Source organism: Neofelis nebulosa, chromosome 1, assembly GCF_028018385.1.
Source record: "Neofelis nebulosa isolate mNeoNeb1 chromosome 1, mNeoNeb1.pri, whole genome shotgun sequence".
In the NCBI taxonomy this organism is placed as follows: Eukaryota; Metazoa; Chordata; class Mammalia; order Carnivora; family Felidae; genus Neofelis; species Neofelis nebulosa.
Window position 1 is genome coordinate 197,650,341 of NC_080782.1, and position 11,350 is coordinate 197,661,690.

An 11,350-nucleotide genomic window follows, 5' to 3' on the forward strand; every position below is an offset into this window, starting at 1 on the left:
TCTCTCTCTCCCACTTGATGAGTAAGTAAGCTTAAAAAAATAAAAGTGAAAGGATTGCCTTCTTGGGCTCCTTTTTTATCCAAAGAGGGGATTGGCATCTGCTGATCTGCTTGCCTGTAGAACCAGTTTGCTAACTCGTCTTTCCCTACTTTGGCTTTGTTCAAATGAAAGGTTAAAATGTCAGCGAAGGATGAATTTATTTCCTTGGCATTTCTACAGTAATGCATTAACGAAAATCAACACTCGCGAAGGAGGTCAAGTTCCCATGTATTTACCTCTTCTCTCCCCCGATTCTTCCCGCGGTGCCCCAGGAGCGAGTCCCAGACAGCCCTTCGCCTGCACCCTCTCTGGAGGAGGGCCGGAGGCCTGGCAGCCACCCATCATCACACCGCAGCAGCAGCGTGTCCAGCTCCCCAGCACGGACCGAGAGCTCTTCTGACAGAATCCGTAGGTCTCATACTTCTACTTGTCACCATTTTAAACTTTATTAGGTGCAGCTGGCTTTTCTAATCAAAATGCCCTCATTCCAAATAGATCTCAGATGTATCATGTTCTGAAGCTCTGTAGCAATAGCCATCTCTCAAAATTATGTTTCCCAGTTTGCAATATCATGAGGTATGGTACTACATTAACAGGTTCTGATATAAACTCCCTCTCCTTGATGCCACACATAAAGATTTGAGCTATGAAACAGAGAAAGTAACCTTCCAGATTAGTTTCTGAAGTAAACACCTCCAGCTCACAGGTAGCTAGTGGCTAGGTATATGGCTTAGGGATTATTCAACTTTATTCCTTTGTCCCCTCCTCCCCCCCCCCCCGACCAGTTCTTGAAATTTATCCATTTTCAGAATTCACCCCTGCGTTGAGAAAAATATCCACAGAGAGAAATAAAAGTAAGTAACAGTCAAAACGATAGACTTAAAAAAATTGCTTTGTCATTCTTATGACCACTGGATGGAAGAATTTTAAATTGTTTAAATTTTAGGATTTGAATTAGTAAGTCAATGATGCATATCATTGTCAGATATTATTATTAAATTTTAAAGAGCAGGGGCTCTATTGTATTTCATGATAACGTTTTTAGATATTTAACCAAGAAAATCAAGAGTAAAGTTAAAAATACCATTCAATGAACTGGTTATTTTGTATCTGTATTTTGTGTTAAGAATCTAATACTTTTCTTCCAATAAAATGAACATATTAACAGTGACTATATCGGTTGACAGAATCAATATCCATTGTATCCTTTCCAAGATTTAGTTAATTTGAAGGAATCACATTTGTGGTATGAACTATATCTAATTACACATAACTTACTGAAGTTATTTGGTTGTTGAGAATATTTTTATAATAGGAAAAACATTTGCTACAAAGTGTCTTTATAAATCATAAAGAATGTTTGCATAAAGCAGAAATCCTTAACATGAATATTATTGAGATAGATAACAAATATTAGGTTAAATTGTATGTAATACAATTATTTAAAAAGTAGTTAATTATTGATAATTATATAGTTCAACATAATTCTAAAAATGAATGCTTGATTTGGCCTGTCTAGAACATATTTCTAGAACATAATTTTGTAAGAGATGATAATCACTGTGTATTAATAAAAGTGAAAATATCATTTGATAACCATTCCAAATCAATGACATTTGCTGGGGCTGGCAAACTTTAATTCCCAAAGTTTGGTTTCGCTAAAACAATTTCTCATATAAAATATTTTCTGTATGCTTATGTGCAGTGCTGACATTAGATTTTATGATACATATTCATTTCATTTTTTTATGCTTTTATAAGATGTCGTCAGTGAAAAGGCACTGTCCTAGAGAAAGAAAAATATTTTTTTCATGACACTTAAATGGAAATTATGGGCAGATAGGGAACAATTTGAAATAATTTTGTTATACATTCATGTTTTAAATTAATCATTGTATTCTTTTTTATTCTTGAAAGAACAAAGGAGAAATTTTTGTATGCTTGGACTACCATGATTGTCCAAATGGAAATACGTACACATGCACACAAATGCATGCACACACACACACATATGCAAATACATGTTCACATATGTGCATATTTTAATGTGTTTTTTTGAAAATTAGACTAACAGACATTTCAAAAATAATACAAAAAATTATTTCACACTCGTTACACATATTCACCCAATCATCAGTATCTCTGAAAGAGATATTGGCCTAATGGCACTTTAATGTTCCTATCGTGGACATCATATTCTTTACCTCACATACATCATTGTTTATGTTCTAGAAACAAGGAATTTCTCTTACATAACCACAGAGCATTGATCAAAATCAGGAAATTAAGATTATTATAGTGCCATTCTCTAAACTATAAATCTTTTTTCAAATTTCACCAACTTTCCCACTATTATTGATTTTTTATTTTTTTTTCTCACTAGTATTTTTAATAGCAAAAGATTTTCTTTACTGGTCCAAAAGCCAACCCAGGATCACGTGTTGCAATTACTTGTCATATTCCTTTAGTCTCTTTTAATCTGGAGCCATTCCTCAGTCTTTTTTGTCTTTCAGTATCTTGATATTTTTTAAAGAATATAGGACATTTATTTTGTAGAACTTCCCTCAGATTGGATGTTTTTGTTTTCTCATAATTAGACTTAAGTTAGGAAATTTTGGCAAGGATCACAGAAGCATGATAGCATGCCCTTGGTGTATCATTCCAGGAGACATTTGTTTTCCCCATACTTGTCATAATTATCTCTTGGTTAAGGTGGTAAATACTAGATTTCTCTGCTGTAAAGTTACTCTTTTTTTTTTTAAACCTTTTTAAGTAATAAGTAACAATAATAAGTCTTGTGAGGAAACATATTAAGACTACATGGATATTATATTTTTCATCAAACTTTCACTCCACTCCTTTTAGAATCATCTGCTGAAGATTCTTCCTTCACACAATTATTGCTATGGTGATTTCCAAATGATAATTCCTAATATAGTTTTATGATATTTTCAAAAAAAAAATATTTTTTCAGAGAAGGTAAGTTTTTATGGAATATGTATTCATCCAACTAGGATTTTCATGGGCAATTTATTGACTGGATTTTGAAAATCATAAGGGTGTTTTGTTATCTACTTTATTATTTCAGCAGTTACAGGTTGCTATCAATACTTCAAGAAAGCAATTATTATTTTTATTCATTCAGCCATTTAATAGATATTAATTGGGCACTTGTATATTCAAGTTTGAGTTCAAATCCAAATTTTAAAGAAGTACTTTGGTATCTATGAAACCTTGTGTTTTATTGACTAGTATAGGTTATGAATATTGAAACAGTTATTTCAGTGCCTTAACTTGTTGAAAGCTAACAGCTTTTAGTGCTCATAGTGTAATGGCCATTCAAAAGTATTCCAGATATTAAAAATATTATATTCTTTGTGAAATAAAAATAAGATAAAATGTTTTCATTTCCACTATTTTTCTTATTCTTAAGATTATCATGGTTACCAATTCTCAGTATTCTTAGAGTTAGATTATAATACCAATTTAGACCATCATATTTTAGTTATTTTTGAGTCCAAATGAGTTTAATTAATTTGTTCGAACATTGTGTGTTATGGTGTTTCTGTCTTTGTTCTTTTGTTTCGGGCTTGACAGCTGTACATCAGAATGGGTTGTCCATGAACCAGATGCTGATGGGTTTATCACCAAACGTCCTCCCTGGGCCCAAAGAGGGAGATTTGGCTGGTCATGATATGGGACATGAATCGAAAAGGATGCATATTGAAAAAGGTAATATATGATTATGTGGCCTTGATTTTCCTGTTCAACATGTGGACTAGATTTTAATCATAGAATGAGTGACTCAATCCCACAAAAGATGGCATATAAACATGTTAAAAACCTATAATATTAGGTAAATATTAAGCCTCTTCAGCAAAAAAGAAGTATGAATGTAAATCTGCTGTTTTTCCTTACATACAACAGGTAGGTGATAATTTACTTTCCAGTACCTTTAAAATGTGGACAGTTTATTTTAATTGTTATCACTGAGTTTCCAAAGACCTACTGTTTGTCTTTCTCAATGTTACTAGGGCCAATTGTCATTTTTATTTACCTGATAGAGCTACAATAACATAGAAGCATTATTTTGAATATCTTTGGTTTCAAATATACATGATCGTTGGATCAATGAGGAAATAGAAGTGAATCTTACCAAACAATGTACTAGCAGCATTTCAAAACTTAACAGAAGACCATGGGGGGAGGGGAAGGGAGAAAAAAAAAGTTACAGAGAGGGAAGGAGGCAAACCTAAGAGACTCTTAAAAACTGAGAATAAACTGAGGGTTGATGGGGGGGCGGGAGGGAGGGAGGGGAAAGGGGTTGATGGGCATTGAGGAGGGCATCTATTGGGATGAGCACTGAGTGTTGTATGGAAACCAATTTGACAATAAATTTTGAATTAAAAAAATAAAAAAATATTATATGTAACAAATAACAAAGCCCAGATTGTGTAAAGCTGAAAGTTTCCTATTTGTATTTCATTTGTATCACCCTAATCCATTTTCACAGGCAGATATTGGTATTTTCATGTTCTATTTCATAAAACACTTTCATGAAGAAATTTAAATATTATTTTGGCATGCATGTTAAAAATTTGTGCTAGAGGTGCAAATTTAGTGTTTCAAATAGTAAGGTTTGAATTGTGATTATAAGAATTCTTCCACATCTTTTTCATCTTAATTTAATGTTTTTAAATTTTATTAATATAGACTGGGTACTTTGACTATCTTTTGACATGAATAGCAAATAATCAGCGTTATAAAAAGGATTAACTCTTTGGAAAACATAAACACACCAAAAGCACAATTAGCTGTCAAAAAGGAAAATAAATAAAATTGGGTATTTAATGATCAAACAGAAAGAAATGATTAGAGAAAGACAAAGTTAGGGTGGGGCAACTTTTTAGAAAAAGACTATTCACAAAAAGTAAAAATGCTTATATGAAACTTTTTTCCATTCAACATAAAAACAGTCATGCTGAGCCTTTGGGGAGAAAGAGTACATTATTTCTACAAATTAGATTATCTGTGTGGGGTACCTGGGTGGCTCAATAGGTTAAGCGTCTGACTTCAGCTCAGATCATGATCTCACACTCTGTGAGTTCGAGCTCCACGTCAGGCTCTGTGCTGACAGCTCAGAGCCTGGAACCTGCTTCAGATTCTGTGTCTCCCTCTCTCTCTGCCCCTCCCCTGATCATGCTCTGCCTCTCTCTGTCTCAAAAATAAATAAAAACATTTTAAAAAAATTTTTAAAAGATTATCTGCATTATGGAATGTCAGTGAGAAAATGATAATCTTTTCTAGGTGCCAATATGTCAAAATCTAGGCATAATTGAGAGCAGCATTAAGGCAACTTTTTAATTTTTCATTTTGAAATTTGATATCAAATGCTATTACTAAGCTAGATGGACTATATGCAATGCATCAGTGAGTTAGATGGTCTCTAAATATGTAATTGTATTTTTTCACAAGCTCTTCTTTAGCAATGAATAAAAATATTTTATATATTGTACCTTACATATATTTTGACATATACCTTTTATATTTGATCAAAACCTCTTTGTAGAAATATAAAAAATAGCATCATGAGAAAATAGAAAGCTTCATAGGAGATGTAAATTTTAAGTAAAAATATTTAAATATAAGAATTCATTGTATAAGTTAAGCAACCATTCTCAGAGTTCTGTGAAAGAAGAAAGTCCTACAGAAAATGATTGAGTCATTCATTTCTCAATTTTCCCATGGATACTACATAGCTGATTTCACATGGAATGCATAAGGGGGAAGTTATTTTATGACATATAATAGATGTCGAGATATTAGGGCTTAATTTTTTTCCAGAACCTAATGGAGAAGGGCTGGGTGTAAAATATCAAAGCCCAAAGGTGGTAGTGAGAACACCACCAAAGGCATGATCAGTAACATGATTAGAATAGTGAGTTCCACTGGAATTTTTGGTAGACAGCTTTGTACAAACTGATACTTCAAGTTGAGTTTCCCTACTATTTCCATAACTATTTTTTTCATGAGTCATGAGTTCTATCTATTTGTCTATTTTTAAAATTATTATTATAATTTTACAACCATGGAGCCTTTCCTGAAATACCATACTGGGTTGATTGAGGGAGTCCACTTCTGGTTTTCCTATAGGCCTGCTCCAAAAATCTTCACTACAATATTTGCCTTGTTTTTTGGAAATTATTTTTTCATTGGTCTGCTCCAAATACAAGGCTATAAATAAACTCCTTGGAGTTATCTGTATATTACATTTTCTAGGCAATCTATGAATCCATACTGATCTGGGATGAATCTTTAGGAGATTCTAAGTGATAGTAAAAGAAAGTAAAAACAACTATAAAGATTATACTCTTTAAGGAGTAATAGGATGGAAAAGGTATAATTATATAACTTCTAGAAGCTACATTTACATGAAATGGTAGAAGGTTCTGAAGACGATCTATACAAAAACTTTCTATATCATTAATAGTACTTCTTATCATATTGAAATTTTGCTGTCAGAATAAAGACCTTGACTATATGCCCAAGGTTTTCCAGTATTTTAATGTGTATTTTATAAAGGAAAATAAATGTTTATTTTAATATTCTTCCTAGGAATGTAAAACTACCATTGGACTCATGATTTCAAATGTAGGTATATGATCATAGAAATTGTGATTGATGTTAATACTATTATAGTAAGTGTTTTATGTTGCTCTTTTTTTTATATATACTCTCTCACTTTTATCTAGTTTTCAGCATACTGAATTAATAGTAAATATTCATGGTTTTCCAGATTGATAGAGTCTACTAAATTAAAAATTGTTTTCTTTCATGACTACATTTATCATGTGCCTCATACTAGCCCTGTAACTTTCTTACTACACATATCTGTATTAAAACAAGTGACTTAATTTAGAGACATTTGTAGAGAAATTAATTATATGTTTGTGTCATTTTAGGCGCAAACTTCTATATGTAATTTGTTGCTTACCACTTTAAATCATTCAAAAGATAATAATTCTTTAGAAAACATTGATTTTAAAAATAGATACCAAAATTAATTTGTATGCTGAGAATCACTGTGGTCTAAAGTCTTAATCATCAGTAATATTTAAGCACTTTTAAATCTTCTTAATATTAAAAAACTATCAACTCCACTCTATTAGAATATTTAAGTCACCGTTAACTGAAGGTATTTAAATTCAGAAGTCCTAGCTGCTGAATAAATTCACTCCTTATTTTTAAAAATAAAAACACTAATAGGTTTTTGAAACTTGGAAGAATGTAAGGTACATTCAAATAAATGTGAAAAACAGCTTGGTATAGTATATCAAGAAGTAATAGACATAATAATGTATCAGTCATCCCAAGTTTAAGGAGAAATCCTTTTGCTATTATAAACTTTGACTAAGATAAGGACTTTGTCAAAGATACGTGCTTAGGAAAACTGGTAGAGCTCAGAGCTCCAAAACCAATGTTATGTCTTCTGACTTTTACAGATTCCAGGTTCTATCGAGCTTTCTGGATTTTAAAATCATTGCTGATCTTTTCCCTCATTCTAAATTTCGTGGAATAGGCAGTAATAATTGATATTTGAATTGTATAAGCAGACTCATTGTTTCTTTATGTGGAAACTGTCTATTCCCTGCATATTTGTCCATTGATACTAATGTACAATGTTACTCTCTCATACATAATTTGTTTCTTGTTTTTTTCTCAAATCGCTGCTATTTTCAACACATTTTAGAGCATGTTTTATACCTTCGTATTGTCTCATATGCACATTTTTTATTATTATGAAATTTAATTTTTTAATTAAAAATTTAGTTGCATATATGCAAAAATCAAATATATGATACAGATAAGCTTATAGTATCAGCTTTCCCCAACTATAGAAAACTTTAAGCATGTATAGTTGAACTATTAAATATCTATTTACATTAATGTATTTCAGTCTTGGACTGAGTATGCCAAAATGACATAATGAATTGATAAATATCTACCAAATGCCAGAACAGTAAACCAGATGAAATGCAAAAACTTTCTCTGTCCCTTTTTCTCTCCTTTGTTGCTATATACTTTTACTTAATATGTATCCTCATTTTCCCTATACTTGAGTCTTTTCCCCTTATTTGTTTTCACGAAAAAACATGAAAACTTTCTTTTGTTGGTGACTCTTGAGGACTTTCTTTCATTGGTGACTCATGCCATTTTAGAAGCAGAAATAATTTAAGAAGCAGCAGGAAATACAGGGGATTTGCTTCAGGCCATAAAACATTTCTTTTGTGGCATATTTTGTTTGGTTGGCAATGCTCAAGATTTCCAATGGTTAGCATACTTGTATAAAAGGTTTCTTTTGGTGTTCTTAATTTAAGGACAGGGCACTAAAAGCAAAAAAGTAGTTAGCAACCTGGCCGTATGGGGATTTCCTCTTGTTAATGTTTTATTCTTAGCCTCCAACCATATAGATTATTTTCCTACAAAACATCTTTTTTAATGACTATGTCATCGCTTTTCTCAAGTTTGTGGAAATGATTTTTTTGAAGGGTATTTCCTTTTGCACATTTCTCAATGTTTAAAAATTCTAAGTTTACTTGAATTAGGATTGAGTCTTCAAAAATAGCCTTCTTTTAAATTCTAGATCGACATCACACAAATTAATAGTAAATATTATTTTGTTTTACCCACATATATCACAAATCTTAACCTGTTAGTATCTCATGTTACTATATAGAAGTGTATAGAGTAAAACCCCCTTTTCTATAGAAATTTCTGTATTTTGATAATGTTAAAGTACATAGGTCCTTGAGTATTTTCATTTTAAAATTCCAACAGTGTAACTTTTCCTTCACTTTCATTCTTAAGATAAAATTTCTCTTGGCATCTCTCAAAGCCTTTTATAAAATATTCTCCCTAAACACTTCCTAATGTGACTTTACCCTTCAGTTTCTAAGCATGTGAGTTAAAGGTATTGAACTTAATAATGATACTTTTAATTCTGTGATTCATAACAGTAGGCAATAACAAATTTCTCTGAATTCCAGAGTTCTTTCTTAAGCAGATGGCAGATTGCACATGCAAAGTCAAACTTAGGTGAAATTTTATGAAGGCACTGGTTTATTATTTTATGAATTATAATTCGAGAAGCAGAACTTGCTGTAACACTTCAATAATAACTTAAGAAAATCCTACTATGTGAATCCTATGACATACCTGTAATATAAAATATGGGTTTTAGTGTTTATTAGGTTTTTCTCTGTGCATCTTGCTGACTGTTCTGTCCCACTGAACTTTTAGGTTTCTCAAATATCTTCTGTCCTTTCCCAGATGATACAGTTTTGGTTTTTTTGTTTTTTGTTGTTTTTTTTTGTTTTTGTTTTTACCTGGGATGTATATTCCTTTTATTCATTAGTGCTCAGCCCAAAACTCTTCTGGGCAAAAGCTGTATCTTCTCATCATCTTTGTATACCTAACACAGAGTCTCTCATTACTGGGTACAATAAATTACCTTTCAGAGTTAAATGAGATAATACATGTCTGGAGTGTTTGACCTATTTAAATATTCCATGAAATTATTAGTAGTATCAAACTACTAATGGGTATATGGCTCAATTTGATAGATGAGAAACATACATGTTGTGAATCACTGAATTAGAATAGTATCTGTTTACAATTAATAATATCATAGTTATTGTGATTTATGGTTCACCCTAAATAGGAATATTGAGGCCACAGTATCTTAGAAAATATTTTGATTTCATATGACAACATTGTAATAAGCACAGTTTTTGAAGGAAAAAAAGGAGTAAAGTATGTTAATCAGTTATTTTCTAAGTCAAAGATTGTGAAGATAATTTCCTGAATACATTTTTATGATATTAAAATGTTTTAATTTATTCAATACAATTTTACTGACCCTGAATTTATTTGATAAATGTATTGAGGAGAAGCAAATATGCTTGACACTTAGAGCATAGGCAATATTAGGTGTTATATATGGATGGGCCACATTAGAAAAGGTCCCAAATCAGATGAAATCCTCTCTGCTGGACAAGAATTTAATCTTTGAACCACTCACACATGCCACTTATAAAATAAGCTATTGTAATTCTACCTAAGGTAAAATTTAATTTTTCTGGGAATTTATTATTATATAATTTATATGGATATCATTAAAAGAAATAGAGCCATTTACTGATACAGAAGACCTCAGTGTCTTCTCCAGGATACTTGTAAACCTTAGGTTTTGGTAACTTTTTGGGTACTTAGGAAGTTGAATCAAATTAACATTTCCTGATGATTTTCATGACCTACATGCAAAAAAGATTAGAGGGTATCTAGTTTGGGATACGTTATATAAAATATATTTGTAGTAGTTTTTTAAAAATGTTTTTAAAATTTATTTTGGGAGAAGGGGCATGGGTAGAGAGAGAGGGAGATCAAATCCCAGCAGGCTTGCCACTGTTAGCTAATGCGGAGCCCAATGTGGGGATCGATCCCATGAACCATGAGATCATGACCTGAGCAGAAATCAAGAATTGGACGCTTAACTGACTGAGCCACCCAGGTGCCCCTATTTGTAGTAGTTTAATTTGTAGTCAGACAAAATGTCTTTTCCTCATGGAAAACCCATAATAGACTATTAATTATTCCACTTACCCTGCTTCATTTTCTTGAGCCCTTTTGCCAGGCATGACTCATTTCCTCACTGTTTAAGAAATATTTTTACATAGTTATGCCAATAGTTAATATTTTATAGCATTAAAAGGGAAGTAGAAAGTAAATTACTGGTAGATTATTAAAATATTAGTTCCACATATAAACTTCCTTCATGTAATGATTTATTTATGAATCTTTGTAAATGCCTTTATTTTATATTTCCTTCATTAAGTAGTTTATTGAATTAATGAATTGATTATCTCTAAATTTTTATTCTGCAATTTATTTTCATAGTGCCTTACCTTGGATTTCTAGTTTTGGTAGTTTTAGGTTAAAATTTTACATAGTCTAGTGTGGAAGTCATCTATGTGTACATGTGTAATGTGTACCTTCAATGTGTCTATTTGAGAATTTACTCCAAATTGAAACTTCATTTTGGAAATATTAGCTTACAATCCATTATTATTATTATTATTATTATTATTATGTTTATTATGTTTATTATGTTTATTATGTTTATTATGTTTATTTATTTTTGAGAGAGAGAGAGAGAGAGAGAGAGAACACGAGCAGGGGAGGGACAGAGAGAGAGGGAGAAACAGAATGCAAAGCAGGCTCCAAACTCAGTGCTGTCAGCACAGAGCCCAAC

The 11,350-nt window shown here is 31.7% G+C and overlaps 1 protein-coding gene across 2 annotated transcripts in view; it reads left to right on the forward strand.

Annotated features, from left to right (window-relative positions):
* The window catches only part of DACH1 (dachshund family transcription factor 1), a 436,806-nt gene that overhangs the window by 317,692 nt on the left and 107,764 nt on the right, over positions 1-11,350 (forward strand). The window contains exons 5-7 of one of the 2 annotated variants that reach the window (XM_058683162.1): positions 312-447; positions 849-893; positions 3,637-3,771. In XM_058683162.1, the coding sequence (XP_058539145.1) occupies positions 312-447; positions 849-893; positions 3,637-3,771 (316 nt within the window). The remainder of the gene's footprint in view (positions 1-311; positions 448-848; positions 894-3,636; positions 3,772-11,350) is intronic. The other variant, XM_058683172.1, reaches the window with a different exon arrangement.